The following is a 27,154-nucleotide window of genomic DNA, read 5'->3' on the forward strand; positions in this document are numbered from 1 at the left end:
GGTTGCGAATGGTCCTCGCCGAAACCCCAGGAGCAACAGTGTCCCTAATTTGCTGGGAAGTGGCGGTGCGGTCCCCTATGGCACTGCGTAGGATCCTACGGTCTTGGCGTGCATCCGTGCGTCGCTGCGGTCCGGTCCCAGGTCGACGGGCATGTGCACCTTCCGCCGACCACTGGCGACAACATCGATGTGCTGTGGAGACCTCACGCCCCACGTGTTGAGCAATTCGGCGGTACGTGCACCCGGGCTCCCGCATGCCCACTATACGCCCTCGCTCCAAGTCCGTCAACTGCACATACGGTTCACGTCCACGCTGTCGCGGCATGCTACCAGTGTTAAAGACTGCGATGGAGCTCCGCATGCCACGGCAAACTGGCTGACACTGACGGCGGCGGTGCACAAATGCTGCGCAGCTAGCGCCATTCGACGGCCAACACCGCGGTTCCTGGTGTGTCCGCTGTGCCGTGCGTGTGATCATTGCTTGTACAGCCCTCTCGCAGTGTCCGGAGCAAGTATGGTGGGTCTGACACACCGGTGTCAATGTGTTATATTTTCCATTTCCAGGAGTGTATTTTATGGCTTCTTATAAGCCGTGATTCCTCTTCCTAGACAAAAAATATTTCATTTTTCTAGGTCTTGCTCACATGCCTCCACCCTTCCCAGCCTACAAATTATCCTCTAGGTGGCCTTTACCGCAAGCAGTGTAAACTCTATAGAAATCAGAAACATTCTTGAAGAAGTCTGTTTGTCAGTCGAATCTGAGATGTTGGAAGCACTTCGAAGACACCAAGGAGCTTGAAATAAATACCACCTACAGCCACAACTACGGCAAGGACTGTAATAAGTTGACTAGGAGAATTATTTGGTGATGATGCAGCCAAAGTCAGAGCCACAATATCTTTCATATCAGTCCTGCATTGTCTTCTGGAGAAGGTGATACTGCTGATGATTTACTGTTGATTTTGTACAACATAATAATCAGGTTTACGATGTGTGTCCGCACCTTATAGTACATGACGTATCTGGGTGCCGTGCGGTATCAGGTATGTGTATTGCAAAGACGAAATGTGTATCATTGTAAACAAAAACATAATGAAATGTAACGCAGTGCGCAGACACAAGCAGATTGCAGGTCAGTCACTGGAATCACGAACGTCCATTAAGCATCTGGGAGTATGTGTACGGAGTAATTTTAGGTGGAACCATCACATACAGCTAGTGGCAGGTAAGGCAGACCCCATTTTTTTTTCCTGAGTGGTTACATGCGGGACGGCCGGCCGTTGTGGCCGAGCGGTTCTAGTCGCTTCAGTCTGGAACCGCGTGACCGCAACGGTCGCTGGTTCGAATTCTGCCTCGGGCATGGATGTGTGTGATGTCCTTAGGTTAGTTAGGTTTAAGTAGTTCTAAGTTCTAGGGGACTGATGACCTCAGATGTTATGTCCCACAGTTCTCACAGCCATTTCAACCATTTTTTGATGCGGGACGCCACGTTTTGTTCTTCTGTGCCAACCTCTTTATCTCAGAGTAGCACTGGCAACGTACATCCTCAGTTATTTGCTGGATGTATCCCAATCTCGGTCTTCCTGTGTAGCTTTTGCTGTCTACAGCTCCCTCTAGTATCACGAAAGTTATTACCTGGTAGCTCCGTGGTACACGGTAGTGGGACACGCTGTCGTTTCTTCTTGTCCGTGCTTTCGACGTGCCGATTCTGCCGACATCCTCCTCATCCCTTACCTTATCAGTGCAATAATTTTCAACATTCTTGTAAAGTATTTCATCTGAGATGCTTCTGTTCTCTTATGTCTCGTTTTCCCCTAAGTCCTTGTCTAGCTTCTATAATATGCCGTGCTCTGAACGTATCACCTCAGGAATTTCTTCCTCATATTAAGACCTATATTTCATACTAGTAGATTTCTCTTGGCCGTCATAAGGAAATGTAATTCAATCATAAAGGAGGTAACTTAAAAAACCGAGCAATACCTAAGCATTATTCGTCATTGGCGGATAACAAAGTTAGAGAAACCAGAGAGAATCCAGGGAAGAGATGGGAATTTAGCTAAATGTTGATTTAGTCACGGAGATATCTTGTCAACTCCAGCGCCAGACATTACAAGAGATGCGTTCTGCATGACCTCGTGGTTCATTGTTAAAATTGTGGGAGTGTACTTTCGTACAAGATGCAACTAAGATATTGCCCCCTTCTACGGAAACCCCGCGAAATGATCATGACAGTAAAAACAGAGATATTTGAGCTCACGGAGACCTGGTAATAAACGTAATTCTTTTGGATTACTCCCGACGGGCATAGGAAAGTTGGTAAATGACAATGGTGCTTCATGTATTCTTCACCATAAGATCGCCTGTGGGGTATAAATGATGATGTAGAAGAAAGAAGAGTGCCAAGATTGATGCCATCAAAACGTCTACCCTTCGCTTTTGAGGATAACTTCCTCGTCTCTGGATAACAGGTCAAGATTCGCACATGCGTTCACTCCATATGTCACAGTGAAGGAAATTTGAATTTTACCAAGGACAGTGGCGCAAAATCAGGTGATCAGGAACCGTATGCTATACTTTCTTCTTTTCTTGTCGGTCAGATGTGTTACTAAGAGGACTGTGAGCATTTACCATTCCATCGAGCGGCAAAAAGGCAACTATTGTGTAATATAGGCTGTGAAATCGAATGTGTGCGATAATTCACGCCCGTTAATCCCTCGCATTTCAGACAACTGGTTATTTCCGTAACTGATAATGTCGAGGTAACAGGCAGTTCAGGTCATTAGAATTACTGCCTTAGAAACTGTTATCAGAGCAATTTATGTTTATCATCATTGAAGCCGCAAACAACGGTCGTGCGAACCTGGTTTTCTCTACACGACCACGAGACGTAGAGCACAGTAGTTACCGGAGGCCAGGTGGATGCTAATTTCCTTGACTGGTGGAAGGTTTTCGATAAAACTCCGCACTGTCACCTAGTGAACAAAATACGGGCATACATTAGGCCAGCTTTATAACTGCGCTAAGGAATTCCTAGGAAATAGAACACAGCATGTCTTTCTTAACGGAGAGGAAACTTCAGGCATCTAAGTAGCTTCAGGTGAACCCAGGGGAGCACTAAATCACCGTCACTTCCACTATGTATGTAAATGAACAAATGGGAAACGTCGGAGGCTACATGCGGAAGATTCTTATCTAGGACTGACAGTTGGTTCTCGTCATAAACGAATTTACTATACTGTGCGTAAACAGACGGAAATCTCCGTCAATGTAAGACACACGATTTCTTCACTGTCATTGTGAGATGCTACATCAGTTAGGTACGTGTGATCATGTACGTAGTATTTAAAATTGAGTGACCCACAAACCAAATCGTAAGAAAGGTAGATGCCAGACTGAGATACATTGGAGAAATCCTCTGTAAATATAGTCCACACACAAAGGAAGCAGTTTACGAAATCCTCGACAATTGTTACAGGAGCATTTCGCGCCGGCCTTGGACCCTTAACAGATATATTCGATAGGTGAAGTAAGGATCGAAAGGGATACAACTTGTTCATTTAAGAAATAGTAGAGCAGAAATACACGTATATATTTTTAAAGTGTGCTATGTATTGCATGTTTATATAGAATAATTGGGATAAGTTCTAACCACTATTTGGGATCTGCATTTTTTGTTGGTGGTGGGAAACTCCAAAATCTAAGTGGGAATGGCAGAGAAATTAGAACTTAAAAACTGCAGGCAGTGGGAAATTTAAAAATCAAAGATGACAAATGATGGAGAATACAAATAATGTAAGATGGTGAGATATTCAAAATGTGCAAAATGGCTGGAAACTTAAAAATCCAAGCTGGCGGAATTAGTCTGGTTTGCTTTGTATACTAACCCCCTTTCACCTTCAGGTGTAGCCAATGAAACTAAGATTCAGTCTCAAAGCTCAAAGATGTGAATTATTTCTAAAAGTTAAATACGAAAGTGATGGATATTTACCTTTGAACTGCATACACATTCTTACATCTGCATTTCATCACCATAGTTATAAAACTACAGCGTACATGATCACAGATACTTAACTGATGTAGCATCTAGCATATGAATTGTAGACACACACACACACACACACACACACACACACACACACACACCATAGCTACATAGAATAGCGCCATGTTAAGAAAAACTAATTATGGGCTATCTTAACAGTCACATTTGTAAATGTAATTGGGAGCTGTGTACCTTTCGCTTTGAATCTAAGACCTAGCATAAAAAAAAATCTCTCCAATAATAGTTCAATATTAACATACACAATGTAAGTAATGAATTAAAGGTACGTATCTGTGAAAGATGTGTTTTACTTTAACCACTATTCCGCAAAATATTAAAACGCGAAATAGAATCAACTCCTGCTTTACGCTCCTGTTGCTTTTTGTCATCAACAGATGACAGTGTTCATAATCTGATCCATGCACTACACTTAGAGTAAGGTACAATCAACCCCCAGATTAAATATTTATACAGATAAACTGCACTGTAAGTGTTAGAATGGTAGCTAGACATGTAAAGGTGTTGATATTTCAATCCGGTGCTGTGTCATACAACATACTGTCATCAACATAAGGATTTCACAAGAATTTCAATACCGTTTCACCACTAATTCGGGGGGGGGGGGCGGTGAAGTTAATTTATCACGAGGAGATGCAGTGGGTTATGAACACCTTAACATTGCTTTTGAAACAAACATGGTAGAGGTTAAACACAAAACAAATTGTAGACAACGGCTGCAATATTTACCAATGGTAACTATGGTCCCTAGACTTCCACGAACTGTATTTCCTATAAAAAACTACTAAATAAGACGGACATTAAATAAAAATGCGTGGCATGGGAAAACCACACTCACACAGGAACCAATTTATGAAAGAATTACTTAGGAGCTTTTATTATCGAGCATCACTCAAACTCCTGTACATAAGAAGAATGATTACTCTCTTTAAAAACAACGTCACCAAAGATGGTGATAGTGATGAAACATAGTTTAAAATAATTGTGTAACACGACAGATTCGATATCTCTAAAATAACGAGATTATCAAAACACTTGCAAATTGTATGCAAGTTTAATTGGTAAGTACAATGGACCTTCAAATTTAGTATTTACACAGCTTAATTGTCTGTAGTACGTATTCAAATACACACAGCTTTCAATTTTTAACTACCATAATAACTTATAGACAAGCAGACCAATTTAATTCTACCTTAGTAGCATACACGAAGTTTGTGTAAATACATAAAAATTGGTTGTAAAATACACATGAGCACTGCTACTGACCTAACTAAGGCGCACTTGTCGACCAGGCTTCACAATTTTTTTTTCACCTCAAAAATTAGTCTGATATAAAATTCAGTCACACGTTATAGTTTCACAGCTCAACAAGCGTTTCGAGAGACTTCATCAGATTGCAAAAACTTAGCTTATGAAATTAAAACACTAATAAGTCTACCAACATAACTGCGACGTTTTAAAAATTATTAGCAAGTGTGGATTCAGGTTAGAAGGAAACAATGTGCTTCTTTCTAAGCTTGTGGTTGTTAATGTTTTATTAGTTTTATCTTCCACATTCGAAGACGATCATTGAGTGGTGGAAGGAAGTAATCATTTATGATACATACATGTGAGACTGCGAAAATAAACAATATTAGAAGTGTACAGATGCAGTATATTTCAGGATGTAATGCCGACTGCTATCAAAATACTGCATATTACGATTTCCGTGAATTATTCTGTTCATAGTTGAAGTGCATCATTGTTAGTTAATCTGTCAGTTACAGGTTTTCCTGAAACTTAGCAAATTAAGTTTCGTAAAATTCTATTTGTGTCTTTCACGTTAGAGGTAATGCACAAATGCGTAGCCAGAAACATCGAGTAGGCCATTCAGGAAAGAAGGTGATGTGACACGTTTATCAGTTTAGCTCATAACAGATTTATACGCAAATAGAACGCAGTCGCTTTGTAACGTGAGTATAGCTCTACGCGGCTATCGGTAGTTCACCGGTAACGAGGCGTTTGTTAGATTGCGGATTGCGTGTGCTTATAGAGCGTTGCCGCGCAAAAGTTGTAGTATGGGAGATGACCTGATAGTGTGTGTGTGAGAGAGAGAGAGAGAGACTATTATGTGTATATAATGTGAATGCATAAACCGTGCAGCCAGGAGAAGTAACATTTCAGAATAGAAATCAAATTTTGGAAAGAACTGTGCTACAATGAACAGTAAAATAGTCCCCATTTCCTCCTTGTTAAACTATTACCTTTGTTCATTTCAGAATTTCTAGCATCGGTACTACCATGGAGGCGGAAACAGCCCACCATAAAACTACTGGAAGGTGACTTAATTTACAGCCTTTGAGCACTCGCGTATTCCACTAATGCCGTAGATAAAACCTTATTACTCTTCCATACTACATCTAAGACAGACCATCCCAAGTATATCTCGAAAGAATAAATATATCGAGATAAGGATTTCACCAAGTTGTAGCGGACAATATGGGAAATTTCCTCATGATCGCAAGTAACTTTTGTCGTATATAGTCCGCGAATTACGAAACTGATCTTCTTTTTTCTAACGGACTTCTTATGTGACATTCTAAAAAAAGCTTCTAACAGGACGTCAGTGACGTAACATATGTGGGACTTGATCAAATAGTATCACGATAACAGCGCTGCGAAGCAGTATTCCACTGCCAGGAGAAGAGGTTCCACATATATTTTCCGTGTTATACCAAAAGTAAGCGAAGATGTAACTCAGCTGTGGTTCTTGTGTTTATCTATGCGCTTCAAGCTCATCAGTATATGTTCTGCTATTGCAGCAATCAAATAACATACTCATACAGCTAATGAAACGTTCCCAATGTATGTTACAGCCGAAAGAGTGAATGTCTATTATGGCGAATGGTCGCAAAGTAATAGAGCAGTGGTCCAGTTGTATGCTGAAGAGTGCCAAGATCGTGCCAAGCACTCAAGACCTGTCTTTTCAAATATTATCAAAAAGTTCTGGAAACTGGAGGTGATACTGTACAATGCAAATGTCACTAAGAGGCATCTCGGAAGTACGAGTGGGACAAATAGAAATAGTGTTCTGCGAGCACTACATTCCAGTGCATTTCTCCCTCTTCACATTTCGATGCATCTACAGCTTCACGGGAATGACATCGAAACTTGATTAAAATTTTCCGAATGTTATCTCCGAAAGGCGGAAATTGATGCGTCGTATCCACGTCTGGTTTCGTTTAAGTAAAAAGTATCATTTGCAAATCAAGGGCAAGTCAATTTTCGCAATATGCACACTGACTCAAAGAAAAGGATATATTCAGCGCTGTTGGTGCGTTTTTTTCGAGACCCGCATCATTGGTTCCTATTTTATTTATGGGAATCTAAATACACTCAAGAGTCTCGAGTTTCTAAGATATGCTGCTGCTGTAGTTACTGCAAGACATCCCACTGGAGATAAAGCAGCCAACGTGATACCAACATGATCAGTGTGAAACAGATATCCCTTCCACTCTGCACATGTAATGGCAGACTCTCTTAAGAGAACTTTTGGAGAACATTGGAAAGGTCGTTCACACTAGTCAGCACAAACCCCAAACTTAACAATTCTGTACTCTCCTCTGTGGAGAAAATTAAACCAAGAGGAAACACCAATGACTCCCGGAGGCATGAAATGCCTTATAACTCGGGGCTGTTCGGCTTTTAACTCCAGACGAAATCCAACGAGCAGTATTATTTATTCATGACCATAATATCTGAAAAAATCTATTCAAATATCGATTTTGAGTTGATGTCCGATACCAATATCAATTTTCTGTCATCTTTTTCATAATTGCAAAGATTACAGCAAAGTACTGTTGAAAACGTTCATCAACCCAAAATAAATATTTTAAAGCGATCTTGGCTCTGAAGTGCTTCTTCTAATATTACAATGTACAGATCGTCCCCTGATCAGTATGTCAGTAACATATAATCTTCAGAATCACTTTATAGCGTGTACCAATACTCAAAGTCAATACGTCGGGTTCTTGTTATTACGGCAAGAACTGTACCTGAGTTACCTGTTGGCCTACATTTGGTATAATAGGGTAGGAGTTTGTGGAACCATTATATTTGTTCAAATTCCACTCTTGTTACGCCGTCGAACTTCTCTTTGAAGCTTCTTTCAAATGCCACAGAAAGAAAATACTGTCCGCTAAACCCAATCTCTGCATATTTATTCATTCTGCATGTATCGGGGTGGCCTGTCTTTGCTGATTAAACCTTACAGCTTATACCAGCCACTTGAAACTTCTCCGGCAGTCTGTTAAGAGGATCATCGTCCACTTAATTATAAAGCTGGACGAAATGCATGCTTTTGTATATCAGAGGAAAACCTTCGAATCGGATTTGGACGCCTGTCGACACTGAAGGAGTGTAGACCGGAGCTGCAGAGTGTTTGTCTCGCGGCAGTGTAGTGCCTCCTGTGTTGCCGAGTAGTACCACAAACAGGGACCGCAATCGGCTGAAAGTGCCATCAATCTCGTCTAAGCGACCACAGCCCTACTGTGGGCAACCGCATCCATTTTGCAAATGAGTATATATCGTACCCTACGCCGTCCATTGCACACCAGCAGAGAATTCCAGAAGAGCTGTGTACGCGGGACTCTTTCGTTATCTTGCTACTGTCGTGTGAATTGGACACTGGTTATTGATTAGCGAGACCAAGTAATTATGGAGCCACTGCAATAAGCCGTAAGCAAGGCGGCGACGAAGATAAATGGCCGAAAGCTGCCGTTGTGCTGGTCGAAGCCGCAGCCAAGAACCCCAAACAAGAAGCTGCTACGTTGATGAATGTCGACACACGACAACAAGAGGTTTCAATTCAAGCGTTAACGTCGTGTTAGCCATTAATCTTCGGAGGTACACCTCGTGGCTGAATACTAGTAACTCAAGTCTATGGGGGCGTTATTCAGTCTCCGCTATCCTTAACAGTTAGCTCGTAGTCATTGCGGTAGGAAATGAAGTTCAACTACTGACTCTGGAATGTCGCTACCATCCGACACTTCGTGGAAGTGAAGTTCTGTTGCGAAAATTCAAGATTGAGCAAAATGTTTCTGGGTCTGCATTTTCTTAATACATCCTCGATTCTCAGCTAAAGGTACAATGTACCGTAACAAGAGGAGGTTAATACTGTAGTACATATTTACTACATCATGACTAGAGTATCAGCCCACTGAAGTGAAAACTCAAGGCAGGAAACTAACTAATTTTTCGACCTTTAATACAAAGCGGAAGAGTTGCTATAGATGTAATTAACGTTAACGTTGATGTAAATTTCATCACAGATTACAGAATTAGCTCTTTCCATAACGGTTCCATGATATTGTTCCTGCTTTGTTTTTTATATGAAAACAGATTTTGGTCTGTTTGGCAGATTTAACAGTTAAGGAAGTTACTGAGTACATTCCACTGCCATTGCAAGGATATTGCAGCTGATTACCTGACGTGTGAAAGTAGCTCTTTGACCATGTACACAATTTAGCAAATATTTTAACTAGCTGGTGTAAGTTATTTCGTTTTGATATACAATTCTTACTTCCACATCTAATAGTGCCCCGTCTCGCTGATTCGTTTCTTATTTTCAAAGCCATGTCAATCACCACCAAAACCTTTCAGTTTGTACTCACAGTGTATAATTTACTCCGAATTTCATTAACATCCAATTACTACATCCTACGTTTCTCATTATTTTCTCTCACCAGTCCCTCTCACAGTATTTCATCGGCCTAAATATTAGCAATCCACTTAAGAGAGTGCTTTAGATGATAAGCAACAGCTTCTAGGGGATCATGTGACTCTATACTGCTGACGTAAGGCATGGAGTGCTGTTTTTTTCAAATGCCTCTGAGCACTATGGGACTTAACATCTGAGGTCATCAGACCCCTAGAACTTAGAACTACTTAAACCTAACCAACCAAAGGACATCACACACACCCATGCCCGAGGCAGGATTCGAACCTGCGACCGTAGCGGTCGCGAGGTTCCAGACTGAAGCACCTAGAACCGCTCATCCACTCCGGCCGGCCTGAAGTGGTGTAGATTGCGTGTATGTGTCAGCCTCTTGTAAGGAATCAGTGTACTAAAATGGGTCGCCATGAAGGCGTTTCCCAGCAGAAGGACTGAAACGTGCCTTCGTGTTTGGACGTGACTAAGACCACACCGTAAATGAAGTTGGTCTTTTGGTTGGTGTATCTCCAAGGAATGTTCGACGTATCTGCGAAGAATGGTACGCTACTCGCAGTCACGCAACATGGCCTAAGAAAAGTAGACGCAATAACATCCGAACCGAAAGGAGAGAGAGAACTATATAACGCCTTGTCAATGACGGTTCCAGATCAATAGAATTTGCTACCGTCAGTGAAAACATGTCCATGTCAAGAGCATCTGAGCGAACATTACGAAGGGAACTGCATGCAATATTCCCCTATTTGGAGTCGGATACCGCAAAAAAGGCCAATTCTCATGCTGTACAATAGCCAAATGACCAGGAACTGAATAGTAACTAACAAGAGGAGACTGGAGTGGTCCAACGGGACACGAGTTTCCTCTTTTTCAAATGATGCTGGGCGTCAAGAGCAGCGATGCCACAATTTGGCGTTTCATCCACAGTGTGTAGAAGGTGCACGTCAGGATTTCTCGAACACCAGCAGAGAGTGGTCCTGCGACTGTGGTGGGCCCAATTACAACAATGTTCTCTGGAGCAGCAAAAGGTCACCTTTTCAAATGTCTCTGCGGCATCACGATAGACGTATTTTTGTGTGGGGCTCCGATGACAACGAGCGTTGCCAAATTTCGTGCGTCATAATCATACGCTACTATCATCTATTATGATAGAATGAGTACAGCGAGTTTCAAAATACTATCATCTCTGTTATCTTTGTTGGTAATTTCGTCGTGAGCCGTTACATTTATGAACAGCTAATGCTTGTGGATGTGTCCAATCTTCGAAATGTCTGTGATGTTACCTCTTCGGGAACATAACGCAAGACCTCACGCTGCCGTGATGACATGACCTCCAAAAGTTATCCTCACCGCTTCCACTGTTATCCTGGCATTCACGTTCTGTAGACCTCTCACCTTCCGCGAACATTTGAAGACTGTAAAAGGAAAACGTTATAACTGCAAAATACGACATTAGTCAGAAGAATGTGAAAATAACTATAACTTAACTTTATTTGCAACCGAAAAAACTGAGGAGGTATTCTGATGATATTGAATTATGCTCTTCAACTCGTCACGTGCAAAAGGTAATGAGGTGAATTAGGTATTTAATTATACAAATCGTGCCGATATCAGTTTCCACCAGAGATTTTCATCTTCATCCTGCTGTTCACTTTATATTACATTAGTTGTTGGCTGTTTGTTTCTCTTTTTGTGTTTCAACAACATACGAAACGAAATGAGCCTAAAACAAACGAGAATAGCCTTCCGAAGATGAATCTGTCGGTTCGCAAACGGTAACGGCGCTATTTGGGCAAGTAAATGGCATTATTAATTGCAGCTAGTGACAGTTTTCGTCTTTGCAAGCACTAAAGTGTAATTTGAGCGCTGACACGGTCTTAAAAATTGTTTTCGACGATTTAGCATGAAGAAGATTTATGTTGTAAGTACCATTAATACCCGGGTTCTACGTTTAAAACCATTTATACTTGGAACTCCACACGGAAGTAAAGCTTGGCATAAACATCATGTGCCATCCACTGAGGCGTAATTGAAAGACTTTCTCTGTGGTTTGGCTCCTGGTTCGAGTCTAGGGACAGGCAAGAGAATACCGAGAACATAGCTGCACTGATAATTTAATTTGATAATGAATGCAACTTGGAACGTTTCCCATTTCACACCTTATTTCATCATGGGTTAGTTGAGGTTCTGGTACGCCCCCACTACCAGTGATGAACTTAAAGACAGAGAACTTAAGCAGGATGGATTAACGTAACATATATTTTTTTTTTCCTTTATTATGATTTTGATCACCTTATACAAAGGCGGGCTGTCAGCAGCATAGTATGCCGCTCTTCAGCCATGAGTGGTACAATAAGTATTACATATGGGTGGCACAGAGAATACAATCAAAACGGCGGGCAAAAACTGTAGACACTAAGAACAAAAAACATGGAGCTGTTCACGCTGGACGAGAAATATCACTAACACTAGTTGACACGGCGCACATAACATGGACGACGGCGACGGAACACGTGAACAGTGGTGGCGTGATGGCGAAAGAACACTAAACACAAACGAAGGCACCCACACGAGACACTGATGGCGATGATCTCCGGCGTGCGAATGTTCACTGAGCATGCCAAGAGAGGAGGAGGAGGAGGAGGGGGAGTGGGAGAGGGAGAGGGGAGAGCAGAGATGCCATGGGCAGGGGAGATAGGGGGAGGGAGGCAGGGGGAGGGGAAGGCCAGGGGAAGAGGGGCGGAGGAAGGTGGATGGGGGAAAAGGAAAGAGAAGTGAGGGAGGGTGCCTAAAGGAAAGGACACAGGAAGTGTGAGGGGTGGGGGGAAGATCAAAGTTGATAGGAGGGGTAGATGGAGGGGAGGAGGACATCATCAGGGAGTGGGAGCTGGCGGAAGCCACCTTGGGAGAGGGTAAGGAGGGTGGAGAGATGGAGACCGGGTGGGACTTGGGAATACAGGTGCGGCAGCGGGCGGGGGTGGAAGAGGATGGGTGAGACAAGCGGGTGAGGAGGATCGAGCTTGCGGAAGGTGTACTGGATCCGTATCCTTTCAAGGAAAAAGAGGAGGTGGGGGAACGGAATGAGATCATACAGGATCCGCGTGGGCGAGGGGAGACGGATGCGATAGGTGAGGCGGAGAGCATGGCGTTCAAGGATTTTAAGAGATTTATAAAAAGTAGGGGGGGGGGGGAGCGGAGATCCAGGCCGGATGGGCGTAACAAAGGATAGGGCGGATGAGGGATTTATAGGTGTGGAGTATGGTGGAGGGATCCAGACCCCACGTACGGCTGGAAAGGAGCTTGAGGATACAGAGTCGGGAGCGTGCCTTGGCTTGGTTGTCCGGAGATGGGGATCCAGGAGAGTCGACAGTCGAGGGTGACGCCAATGTACTTAAGGGTGGGGGTGAGGGTGATAGGACGTCCATAGATGGTGAGATAGAAATCAAGGAGGCGAAAGGAAGGGGTGGTTTTTCCTACAATGATCGCCTGGGTTTTGGAGGGATTGACCTTGAGCAACCACTCGTTGCACCAAGCGGTGAACCGGTCAAGATGGGATTGGAGAAGGTGTTGGGAGCGCTGCAGGGTGGGGGCAAGGGCAAGGAAGACAGTGTCTTCGGCAAACTAGAGAAGATGGACGGGGGCGGGGGGGTGTGACGGCGGCGGCATGTCCGCCGTATATAAAAGGTACAGAAGGGGGGAGAGGACGGAGCCTTGGGGCACACCGGAGGAGGGAAAAAAGGTGTAGGAATCCGTGATATGGATGGTGACGTAGGAAGGACGATGGGAGAGAAAGGAGCCGATCAGACGGACGTAATTAATGGGAATGGTGAAGGTTTGGAGCTTAAAGAGGAGACCGGAATGCCATACGCGCTCATAAGCACGTTCGATGTCCAGGGAGAGGAAGATTGCAGTGCGATGGGAATTAAGCTGTTCACCATAAACTGTCATTCAAGTTTATTTTGTCTCTATGAGTAGCTCGATCACGGCCGTTGTTGTTGACAGAGGTGATAGCTCGGTATTCTAAATTTCGCATCCTGTGAACCCCCACATACCCTACAAATCGAAATTTGTCGAAAGGCACGTTGAGAGCGTATATATATAGAGGGTGGTCCGTTAATCGTGACCGGGCCAAATATCTCACGAAATATGCGTCAAACGAGAAAACGACAAAGAACGAAACTTGTCTAGCTTGAAGAGGGAAACCAGATGGCGCTGTGGATGGTCTGCTAGATGGCACTGCCATAGGTCAAACGGATATCAACTGCGTTTTTTTTTTTTTTTTTTAAAATAGGAACCCCCATTTTTATTACATATTCGTGTAGTATGTAAAGAGATAGGAATGTTTTAGTTGGACCACTTTTTTCGCTTTGTGATAGATGGCGTTGTAATGGTCACAAACATATGGCTCACAAATTTAGACGAACAGTTGGAAACAGGTGGGATTTTTAAATTAAAATACAGAACGTAGGTACGTTTGAACATTTTATTTCGGTTGCTCCAATGTGATACATGTACCCTTGTGAAATCATCATTTGTGTGAAAACTTGCTGTTACAGCGAGATTACCTGTAAATTCCATATTAATGCAATAAATGTTCAAAACGATGTCCGCCAACCTCAATGCATTTGGCAATACGTGTAATGACATTCCTCTCAATAGCGAGTAGTTCGCCTTCCATAATTTTCGCACATGCATTGACAATGCGCTGACGCATGTTGTCAGGCGTTGTCGGTGGATCACGATAGCAAATATCCTTCAACTTTCCCCACAGAAAGAAATCCGGGGACTTCAGATCAGGTGAACGAACAATCCATCTGTCATGAAATATGCTATTCAATACCGCTTCAACCGCACGCGAGTTATGTGCCCGACTTCCATCATGTTGGAAATACATCGCCATTCTGTCGTGCAGTGAAACATCTTGTAGTAAAATCGGTAGAACATTACGTAGGAAATCAGCATACATTGCACCATTTAGATTGCCATCGATAAAATGAGGGCCAATTATCCTTCCTCCCATAATGCCGCACCATAGTTTAAGCCGCTAAGATCGCTGATAGTCCACTTGTCGCAGACATCGTGGAGTTTTCCGTTGCCAAATAGTGCATATTATGCCGGTTTAGGTTACCGCTGTTGGTGAATGACGCTTCGTCGCTTAATAGAACACGTGCAAAAAATCTGTCATCGTCCCGTAATTTCTCTTGTGCCCAGTGGCAGAACTGTACCCGACGTTCAAAATCGTCGCCGTGCAATTCCTGGAGCATAAAAATATGGTACGGGTACAATCTATGTTGATGTAGCATTCTCAACTCCGAAGTTTTTGAGATTCCCGATTCTCGCGCAGTTTGTCTGCTATTGATGTGCGGATTACCCGCGGCAGCAGCTAAAACACCTACTTGGGCATCATCATTTGTTGGAGGTCGTAGTTGACGTTTTACATGTGGCTGAACACTTCGTGTTTCCTTAAATAACGTAACTATCCGGCAAACGGTCCGGACACTTGGATGATGTCGACCGGGATACCGAGCAGCATACATAGCACAGTCCCGTTTGGCATTTTGATCACGATAGCCACACATCAACACGATATCGACCTCTTCCGCAATTGGTAAACGGTCCATTTTAAGACGGGTAATGTATCACGAAGCAAATATCGTCCGCGCTGGCGGAATGTTACGTGATACAACGTACTTACACGTTTGTGATAATTACAGCACCATCTATCACAAAGCGAAAAAAGTGGTCCAACTAAAACATTCATATTTCTTTACTTACTACACGAATATGTAATAAAAATGGGGATTCCTATTTTAAAAAAAGCATTTGACATCCGTTTGACCTATGGCAGCGCCAACCATAGTGCCATCTGGTTTCGCCCTTCAAGCTAGACGAGTTTCGTTCTTTGTAATTTTTTCGTTTGATGCTTATTTCGTGACTTATTTGGCCCGGTCACTATCAATGGAACACCCTGTGTATATACAGCTATGGAAATTAATCTGTGGCGTCATCGAGTTAGTGGACCTGTCTGGTATCCTTCTTGCGGCCCCATTGGCAAAATTTATGAGGGAGAGTTGGTATCTGTAGGTTATGTCCTTAGGAGGTCTTTGGTTGCCGTTTTATATATGGGTTCGCTGGACCGAGAGGAGGCGGCACGAAGTTTGGGGATTGGCGATAACGTCGCGACAAGAGGTGGTCACGGGGTCCGAGCGGCCGAAGCCACGAGCTACGCAAGGAGGGCCTGCGCAGAGCGAACATACCGGAGTACTTCACGGCGGTCTGCGTCGATTACAAATGTCAGGCCGACATCCTTGAAGACAACCGCTCGTGGCCTGGCTGCCCTTTTTCTACCTGGTTTTCATCGGCACCACTCAGTAACAACCGCGACACACCGTGGATCAATGGAACTGCTTGCTCATTAACGGGAGTAACATTCTGTAACCCTAGTGGTGATTTGTGTCTATCTGCCTTCCTAATTACTTTCCGGTTTGTACCCGACCCTCAGAGTTTTACTTGTCTGCTCTTTGGTGGTAAATATAGGCTGTAGTATTGTACTAAGACACTGCTACCGTTTAAAAATTTGTCCCTATAGTACGAGGGCGGTTCAGAAAGTAACCTCCGATTGGTCACAGTGCGGGTTGTGGGGGGAGTAGCGACGCCATCTGTGCGTTCACGCACTCAACAGGTCAGTCGGCATCAAGCCGTGGTCGAGTGAACGTCATACCTGCGCTAGTTTAGTTTTTGTGGCAGTTTGAAATGTGTGCTGCAATAGAAAACCCCGCCAAATGTGAAGTGCGTGCTGTCATAAGGTTTTTTACAGCCAAAGGATATTCTGCAGCAGCTATTCATCGTGAGCTTTGTGCTGTGTGCGGACCAAGAGCTATGAGTGAAGGAGTTGTCCGTGAATGGGTACGTTTATTTAAAAGTCGACGAGAAAACGTTCATGATGAAGAGAGGAGTGGTAGACCATCGTTGGTGACTGACGAACTCGTTCAGACAGTTGATGCAAAAGTTCGTGTAAATCGACGTTTCTCAATGTCGGAGTTGTCTACTGGTTTTCCACAGATTTCTAAGACTCTCTTGTACGAGATAGTGACAGCAAGATTGGGTTACCGTAAGTTCTGTGCACGATGGGTGCCCAAAATTCTTACCGACCACCACAAAACTCAAAGAATGACCTCTGCATTAGACTTTCTGTCACGTTATGAGGACGAAGGAGAACCATTGTTAAACAGAATCGTGACCGGTGACGAAACCTGGATTAAGTACGTGAACCCTGAGACAAAAGAACAATCAAAGATGTGGGCACATTCAAATTCGCCTACCAAACCAAGAAAAGCCTCGCAAGATTTTTCTGCCAGAAAACTGATGGCAACGGTGTTTTGGGATGCCAAAGGGGTGTTGTTGGTTGAATTCATGGAACGTGGTACGACCATTAATCAAGACGTATACTGTGAAACAATAAAAAAATTACGACGGGCTATACAGAACAAACGCCGTGGTATGCTGACTTCCGGTATCGTTTTTTTGCACGATAACGCCCGTCCTCACTCTGCTCGCAGAACAACGGCCCTTCTTGAGTCCTTCAAGTGGGACGTTATCAACCATCCACCTTACAGCCCAGACCTGCCGCCAAGTGATTATCACCTCTTCATGCATTTGAAGAAATGGCTCGGGTCACAGCGGTTTGATGACGACGAAGAGCTCAAAGATGCGGTCACAGGCTGGCTCGAGGCACAAGCGGGTGATTTTTATGCAGAAGGAATTTCAAAGCTTGTGAAGAGATACGATAAGTGCCTCAATCGCTATGGAGACTATGTAGAAAAATAGTGCAAAGATGTAGTTGTAAGATGTACATATTAAAATATTTTTATTTAACTTGGTGTATTTTTTTAAATCAACCGGAGGTTACTTTCTGAACGGCCCTCGTATATTGCCTTTCCATATTATTTTCTTATTTGTACCCGACTCTCAGAGTTTTACTCGGTCGACTGTGTAGTCGTAAATATAGGTCATAGTGTTGTACAAAGTCACTAGTTGTCATTTGAAAATTTGTTCCGCTATTATATTGACTTTCCTTTCTGGTTTATACCAGATTATTAACATTCTACTGAATCAGCTTCTATTCGTAAATACAGCGGAACAATTGTACTAAGGCACAGGTTTGTCTTTAAACAAACAGGGGTCTTGTGGTTAGACGTTAACTCGTTAAATTATTTGGTTGTAATTGTATTATTTATAATCTGAACAACCGGTTGTACTAAGCAGTGCGTTGCTGTCTTTGAAAGACCGGTTGATTTTTGGTGTATTTTTAACTGGATCTTGTTGTTCCGCCGAGTTCATTTTCTTGTAATAAGTGATCACGAGTGGTTTTTAAGACGTTCCTTTAGAGCAATCTTGATAACTGACAATCAATTTAACTTGAAAAATATTAACAGCCAACTGTCATCAGGGCTTTAGTCAAAATTAGATTGCCAAAAGGAATGAGTTGGAATCCAGTCGAACCATGACTGCCGGTTGAAATTAAGAAGTAGCTTGCTTTGAAGTAAGCCTTATCATTGTCATATTGTTTCCTAATCTGTTTAACCTTTATGTAAATGTGCGCATCGGAACCCCGAACCCCTGGACATATAGCTTTCAAAATAAAAGTTATGTCATTTGTTTGAGTAATTGAATCACCCTTGTCATCAATGGTGCTGCTACAGTTTCCATGTGTTGCAGAAGGGCATGTAATAAGACAGACTGTGTCCAGCGCGGTAGTCAACACTGCTCTTTCACCCGATTACGGGCGGGCTGCTGGTCCGGCTTTTTGTAATTATTGTGACATTGTTTGCTGCTTAGATTTCTCTTGAAAAAGCTTATTCATACTACAAATTTGTTCATTTTGTAAAAAAAAAACATTTATGGGTATATATTGTTAAATAAACAGGTTATGTGAAAAGAAAGTTATATTGTGGGTCCTCCCTTGCACGTTTTCCTTAATTCCAGTGAGTACCACCTATCAGAAATTAATACCAAAAATTTAAATGAAGATCAAGACAAAGTTTTATTTGACAGTCTTAATTGACCTGCTAAATTTAAAGAACTTATCCATTAAAATCGGCCAGCTGTTTCTACACAGCTTTATCGCTAGCAATTTCCTTCGTCATTAAATCTGACAGATTATGGCTTTCTGCGTTTTCACGGTTGATTTGGCTACACGAGTGTATACACCTATAGATCAAAACATTACGACCGTCGCCCACCAGGGCTTTGAATGCCACCTGGTGACGTTGTGTGCACATGACGCGGTAACAAAAGTATGTAATCGGAGCAGACACGGACGGGGATCCTCCCAGCGAAGATATGAACTGGAAATGGGGAAATCCGTAGAGATAAGCGACTTTGACAAAGGGCAGATTATTATTACGCAGAGGCTGTGAACGAATATCTCGAAAACGGCGAAGCTATCAAAAGTTCATGTACTACAGTCATGGGCATCTACTGAAAGAGGTTATAGGACAATGAAATTATCAAATATATATAATTAAAAAACAGTCTTAATCGCTAATTTCTTTTTATCGGAGTGACCGGTTTCAATCCTAAAGTTAATGATTATAAAGAATATGCCTCGATTGCAAATAGAAACCAGATGTTGACCTAGGTTTCGGCGCTGATAACCACACCTCCTTCGGAATACACTAAAACTACAAACTGCCTAAAGATGCATGGTCCAATCCTTAAGGATCATCTTCAGACTCCAGAACGGCAGTGACTTCCATGGAGCAAGCTGCGCAGACCCACGACGCAGTCAGTTCACCGTGCGGGTCGACGCAGCTTGTTCCATGGAAGTCCACCTGCCGTTCTGAAGACTGAAGATGATCCTTAAGGACTGAAACTGGAAACTCCGATTAAAAGATATTTGCGATCAAGACTGTTTTTTTAATTATATATATTAAATTATATTATATAAGATCGCTTACAATGTTTTCAAAAATTTTAGTGAAATTATCGCCACGCGCTAAACGGTTGGTCGTCCACGACTCTTCACAGAACGTGGGGTTCGGAGACTTGTCTGCTCTGTAAAGTAGGACAGATGGTTTTCTGTGGCATCTCTGACGAAAAAGCACAATGCTCGTGCATGTGGGTGTGTTTCGGAGCACCAAGTTCATCGTACATTCTTGAACATGGTGCTCCACAGCAGACCACCCCTACGTGTTCACATGTTGATCCAACGACATCGTCAGTTACGATTTCAGTGGGCACCAGACCATCGGGGCTCAACCGCCGATCAATGGATACGCATGTGTTCCCCTATGGCAATGTCATCTTTCAGCAGTATAATTGTCTATGTCTCGAAGCCAGAACCGTGCTACAGTGATGCGAGGAGCGTTATAGTGAACTCACAATGATGTCTGTCAACCAGATTCGCCTGATGTAAATCCTATGGAACCCATCTGACTCGCTATCAGAGCCTTCACCGAGTACGCAAGTCAGCAGTCCGTTATTTACGCGAGTTACATGACCTGCTGATAGACATCTGATGCCACATTCTCCTACAAACCTACCAACAATCTTCTGATCCCTGATACGCAGAATCAGTGCTATATTTTCTTCCAAAGACGGACAGACAAGCAATTATGCAGGTGGCCATAATGTTTTGGCTCATCGGTGTATGCCTACAGTTTGAGGCGAAGGTGGCTTAGCCAGTATCTAGCGGGCGCGTGGTCACCAGACGTAGCTTGCCGGTTCTGAAGGAATACTAGGTACTCTACTTCAGAGTATTATGTATTAAATCCCCTGGAGTTAAATAGTGTCGTACTTGAGTACGGTGTAGTGAGCTATCAACTGAGGCTGCATTGTATCACATTGAGAAAAATGGAGAGCGATAATTAAACGTAGCTTATGGTTTGCATCGAGGAGGTGGTTCTGAGAATTGTAGCCTATATATTATTTTCTATACACCGACTCCAAAATACAAATTAACATGTATGTATATTTTACGACTAGGCGAGATGTACTGCAGCACTGTGCTAGCTTAGCCAATGTATAGCACTTTCGGTTAAGGTCAGGGTGGGGCAGATTCCGTCCTGGTTAGGTGTCCTGTCTGATTCGCAACTGGCTTTAGCAAGACGACATTTCTCTCACCAAACAGGTTGAGCCGTTGTGCGCTTATTCTGGCACACCAGCTCCTTGTCACGACTATCGATTACCCGGCTTCACTACAATCTTTGCCCCTGTTGGGATATGGTGGCGGGTATTTGCGGTCGGGCAGTTGGTCGTCGGACTGGTTACGAGACGCTAGGACGTGCTTGAGAGGACGAAGAAGCAAAACACCCTGGGTCAGCCAGCAGCGGCGCGGCCGGTCTACCTTGCAGGACGGTCGCGAGTTTGTGGTGCACCTGCTTGATGTCAACTCAGGGTGCTGCTCGTCGCATTGCTATGGTGCCTGTTTTCTCGGGCAGACATTTACCTCGAGACCATCTCGTAGAACGCTCTCCATCGGAGGTGTAAGTGGTTTTGGTGCATTCGTTTTGTGGAACCATTTGCGTTGTAGCGACTGTCACTTGTTGGTTGGTTGGTTGCCCTAATGTATGTGTTGTTAATAATTTATCCGAGTGTTTTCATGACTTTCAGATGTACGTAGTAGAACTGATCTTTGTGTGACGGTGTTGAGGGCATTACGTAGATAATGTAACATTAATTTCATTGTTCTGTATAGAATCCTTCCACATTTCGAATCACATAAAAACCCTGAGTGTAAAAAGAAAATTTCACGTCTTTGTTCCCTAAGTCGTTCTTTTGATCCATTTCATGAAAATTCATTAAGCAACTTTTGCAAGACAGCAGCACCGAAAATTCAGGAGGCTTGCACTAACGCCTTATGCAAAGGTAATTACGGAAATTTTCTTGTGCTTCAACTCGTCGTCTAAGTGATACCACCTGCAGTCCGAAAAATTTATTCAAAAATTAAACATTCATTAGCATTAGTGGGTGTCTTTTTGCGTCAATAGTTCCAGGGTAACAGGTGTTTCATCTTCTCTATATATGTGTGAAAAACGTTACATTACTAGGATATTAAATCAACAGTAGATGACTTCAGGTGCCAGGAGAATTTCAGCTGTTTTAGGTATATGTGTCTTTGACGAATCATTCCTGAAGACCGGCAGATCGCATAATGGTATTTAGATTTTATTGGCCACGCATACCAAGGATCTTTAACTACGGCAACTTCAAGAGGAAACTAAATGTCCACTGCTACTAGGGAAGATATAACGAATTTATATAATAAACGCCATACAACGTACTTTTCCTAATATTATGTAGCCTATCCCCGATGTTATTTAATCTGTATATTGTGCAAGCAGTAAAGGAAACAAAAGAAAAATTCGGATTAGGAATTAAAATCCATGGAAGAAATAAAAACTTTGAGGTTTGCCGATGACATTGTAATTCTGTCAGAGACAGCAAATGACCTGGAAGAGCAGCTGAACGGAATGGACAGTGTCTTGAAAGGAGGATATAAGATGAACATCAACAAAAGCAAAACGAGGATAGTGGAATGTAGTCGAATTAAGTCTGGTGATGCTGAGGGAATTAGATTAGGAAATGAGACACTTAAAGTAGTAAAGGAGTTTTGCTTTTTGGGGAGCAAAATAACTGATGTTGGTCGAAGTACAGAGGATATAAAATGTAAAATTGGAATGGCAAGGAAAGCGTTTCTGAAGAAGAGAAATTTGCTAACATCGAGTATAGATTTAAGTGTCAGGAAGTCGTTTCTGAAAGTATTTATATAGAGGGTAGCCATGTATGGAAGTGAAACGTGGACGATAAATAGTTTGGACAAGAAGAGAATAGAAGCTTTGGAAATGTGGTGCTACAGAAGAATGGTGAAGATTAGATGTGTAGATCATATAACTAATGAGGAGGTATTGAATAGAATTGGGGAGAAGAGAAATTTTTGGCACAACTTGAGTAGAAGAAGGGATCCGTTGGTAGGGCATATTCTGAGGAATCAGGAGATCACCAATTTAGTATTTGAGGGTAAAAATCATAGAGGGAGACCAACAGATGGTACACTAAACCGATTCAGACGAATGTAGGTAGCAGTAGGTACTGGGAGATGAAGAAGCTTGCACAGGATAGAGTAGCATGGAGAGCTGCTTCAAACGAGTCTCTGGACTAAAGACCTCAACAACATGTAGTTTTCTTTGAATGTTACCCTTCCAGAAGTTGGCCTTCATGCAGGGCAGTTCAGATAGCGGGAGCGGGTGTAGGGTTACTGCGGCTGCGGTCGCGGGTACTCACCGACAATGTTGAGCGTGACGGCGAGGCTGCGCACGGGCTGCGTGCTGACCTGGCACTCGTAGACGCCGGCGTCGCGGCGCTGCGCCCACTTGATGTGCAGCGTCCACTCGTCCAGGTCGCGGTGGTGCGACGCCTGGAAGCGCTGGTCGCTCGTGTACGTGTACGAGCCCACCGTCAGGATGTGCAGGTCCCGGTGCCGCACCCACGACACCTGTACAAAGGGGAACCTCAGTTCCCTATCTCTGGTGCAGACCACGCAACGTACTCCAGATAATTTGCCGCAGCTGCTAAATAACAGTACACCTCTTTAACATATACAACTTTATAATATGGACAGCCACAGCCGTTCACATTCATAGCAAATGAAACGCGAATAAAACCTCAAATAGCTGTTAACTGATCATTTGTTCACGACCAGTATTGGCACTTTGAAGCAGCATCTGCAGGTGGTTCTAGATAGGAACGAAAGCATCCTTGTAACGTGAAAATAAAGATTAAGGATGCTGTGAGTCGACCTGTTGAGTTTATAACGACTCGAACTTTGTGGAAACGATTTCAACGAGGTGTCCGAATGTCTGTGGAAGTACGGGAGCGCATTCTTTTTCAAGAGTCGAAACCAGACACGGTGTTAGACGCTGTAGACCGGAGCGCATTCGACGATCTAACTCACCCCAAAAGTGTCCCACCATTTCCAGGGTGGTACTCATGGCAGACTAGTCTGTTTCTGAAATGTTATTCTCCAAAACATTGCCTCAGAGATGAATGTTTGTGACAGAGTGGATTGTCAGACTGATATAATCATCGTCTCCGAGCTGTTTCCTCTACAGCACGCAGCACACAATGCTCTAAAATGTGTTCATGGCCTTCTACATTTAACATCTTCTTAAGCACAATAACGGAACTACTAGCTAACCATGCTAAAATTCCCTCCTTCCGCACCACCTCCTACATTGTACATCACTATCTGAGCTATTCTAACTACTGTTTGCTACACTGGATATCTTCGCAAAAGCAGTCGGCAACCGTTTGGGCAGCTCAGGTACGCGTGTAGCCCTCACTGCCCCTGCAATCTTCAAGAGTCACGAACTCGTCCTTCCGCAGTAACGGAGCGACACCAGCTGGCGGTACCAGCGCTAGCGGAGGTCGCCACTTCCAAGGGACGTATTTGCGTCCGCCACACGCGTTACCAGAAAGTAGTGCAGCAAGTCATTCAGTGAAGGCTTTCACGATCGGATGTTTCAGCTGCAGAGATTTTTTCCGGGTAGTATAGCCGTGGTCCATGGAACTCTTCAGTCCCTGACGTTTTGTCCAAGGCTACGTTGGGCATCTTCGGAGGTGCTCCTGGCTGTGCTGAGCCAGCAAGACTCAGCACAACCAGGAGTAGCTCCGAAGATGTGCAACGTAGCCTTGGACGAAACGTCAGGGATTGAAGAGTTCCACGGACCACGGTCATACAACCCGGAAAAATTCTCAGCAGCAGTGCCGTAATTATTCCGCCGCCGGAAACTGTAAAGGTCGGTGCCAGAGCTGTACGGATCAGCTCTTTCGGCTACGAGACCCTCTCCTGTCATCTGGGTGGGTGCTAACTGTCCCATCTTCTTAGGACACCCTCGAAGTCTATCACAGGGACCGACGCCGCCATATTGAGCATCTGTCGTTTCGCCTGGTGCAGTCAGACTGCATACAGTATAGACTTTTCTGTTCCCATGCTGGTGCTACTCAGCACAGCTTCATCGGACTTTTCCATACAAGTGTGTTTGTCTATGAAGATCCTAACTGTGTTGCCGGCCGCGGTGGCCGAGCGGTTCTAAACGCTTCAGTCCGGAACCGCGCGACTGCTACGGTCGCAGGTTCGAATCCTGCCTCGGGCATGGATGTGTGTGATGTCCTTACGTTAGTTAGGTGTAAGTAGTTCTAAGTTCTAGGGGACTGATGACCACAGATGTTAAGTCCCATAGTGCTCAGAGCCTAACTGTGTTACTTTGTCAGACTCTGGAATCAACATACCGCAAAGTCTTCATACCTGTGGGACACTGTAATTGTAATCTTGTTACTGTCGTCGAAGCAGACTTTTCTTTCGTTGATCAATAAACTTTTGTAAGATTCGATTAATGTTTCCCCTGTGTCGGTGTGAGCGATGCATGCTATTGGTACTTCTCTACGAATTCTCCAAACCCAGAGCGTCCCGCCGGTTAGCTACAGGCTATGGCGTGCTCCGTCATTCCAAACAACTTGTTTACAGTCTTGCACTGTCCAATGGCGTCCCCCTTTCACCATCTCAAGCGTCACTTGGCATTGACTACGGAAATGTGTGGCTGAAGTGTGTCTGCTAGTGCAGTGTACCCAATTCTTTTTAATTTCCTACCCACACTCTGTCAGGTGGACTGTTGCTAGCACTTTGAAAATCACGAGTGATTCCCTCCACTGAGCTCATGCGATATTCTACAACTAGCCTCCGTAATGCTTGACGGTCTGAGTCCGTCAGCGCATTAGTCTGCCTCGTCCTCATCTAGATGGGGTTGTTCCGTGACGTCTCAACTTCACAGTCACATAACCAATAGTCGGACACATTCATAAGGATTGAAATGTTCTTCATGGATTTGTTACTAAGGTGATATACACTGACTAGTCCACGTTCGAAGTCAGTGAGCTCTGCTGACTGTTCCACCGTGACATTACTACTTTACTACTGATACAACACGCCGCCTCCTTTTGTGTTGGCGGGTCCGCGTCTTATGACATCTACTCGTCTATTCGGAATGACATGGTGTCCAGATACTTTTGATCAAACAGTGTAAGTGCCAATACATCCAGATCTTCTTTTTGGGCACTAGGCAGCGTAGAAGCGGCATTAATCCTTCGAGGTTTGGTCGCCCTGAAGAAACGTCGGTTTTGAAAGTGGTTCCAGTGTCAAATGAATTTTATTCTCGATGTGCTTCTTGCCCTGTTGAATCTATTCGATCCTTTTGGAGGAGCGAATGTAGTGAAGTGTCTAAACTCCGCAGTTTGTCATGTTTTAAATAGTTCTGGTAAAATGAACTTGAAAAAAACCGTAAACGCCTGTAATTTGGTAATTTATTTACGATCAGTTTCTCTTCGTTGAAGTAGCATCTTCAGATGGTTCTAAGTAGAAAGGAAAGCATCCTTGTAATTTATAAATTTAAAAATTTAATTGAGGACAGCCGTTAAAAGTAAACCTAAATGATAAGTACTTACAGTAGTGTAACATAGATTAACATACCGAGACAACCCCAAAGTTATAAGTCACAGATTCCAGCCCCTAGAAAAGGGGATGTAATGAACAAATAAGAACCGGTAGAGCATTGAGGGGTGCAGTACAGGGGATGAGGAACAATGGTAAGAAGAACAGTGGTTAATGTGTTAAATAGGATGTAAAAGGAAACATAATAAACAAAAAATAGCTTACACAGACGCTCCCCTCAATTTTTTTGGGGGGAGCGTCTGTCTAAGACATTTAACCCATTAACCAGCCTCGTTACTACAAATATAAAAACCCTTTGAGGAAAAAAGTTAGCCAAGATTAAAAAACGGGAAGCAAGAAGGTAATTGGTGTATCCTGCCTAGTTTCAAAGGTGAGGTGTCTAGGAAACCTGCTTCTCGAACCGCTAGACAGTAATTCAAGCAAATCGTGTTAAACAGTTTTATTACGATTTGAATGTCGGCCCCCGGTAGCTGAGTGGTTGCCGGAACGGTAGCTCAGCGTGTTCGGTCAGAGGGTTAGCTCCCTCTGTAATAAAAAAAACTGAGTTAATCGATCAACAACAAACTTAAACGGATGTCTTACGACGTCCGCCCTGAGCAGATGCAACGAACAAAATCGAACAAAATGAGATAAAAAAAGGTGGTCAGCGTGACAGAATGTCAATCTGAAGGGCCTGGGTTCGATTCCCGACTGGGTCGGAGATTTTCTCCGCTCAGGGACTGGGTGTTGTGTTGTCCTAATCATCATCATTTCATCACCATCGACGCGCAAGTCACCGAAGTGGCGTCAAGTCGAAAGACTTGCACCCGGTGAACGGTCGACCCAACGAGAGGCCCTAGTCACACGACATTTATTTTTGCGCATTAAATCAATGACAATA

The 27,154-nt window shown here is 43.6% G+C and overlaps 1 protein-coding gene across 1 annotated transcript in view; it reads right to left on the minus strand.

Moving 5' to 3' along the window:
- Nucleotides 1-23,408, minus strand: part of LOC124798934 (zwei Ig domain protein zig-8-like) — a 218,909-nt gene extending 195,501 nt beyond the window's left edge. Inside the window, exons 1-2 of the mRNA XM_047262468.1 lie at nt 23,355-23,408; nt 23,052-23,262 (exon numbers count right to left, since the gene is read on the minus strand). Coding sequence (XP_047118424.1) covers nt 23,052-23,262; nt 23,355-23,408 — 265 coding nt within the window. The remainder of the gene's footprint in view (nt 1-23,051; nt 23,263-23,354) is intronic.
- Between the last annotated feature and the right edge of the window lie 3,746 nt (nt 23,409-27,154).

This window comes from Schistocerca piceifrons, chromosome 5 (genome assembly GCF_021461385.2).
Source record: "Schistocerca piceifrons isolate TAMUIC-IGC-003096 chromosome 5, iqSchPice1.1, whole genome shotgun sequence".
NCBI lineage: Eukaryota > Metazoa > Arthropoda > Insecta > Orthoptera > Acrididae > Schistocerca > Schistocerca piceifrons.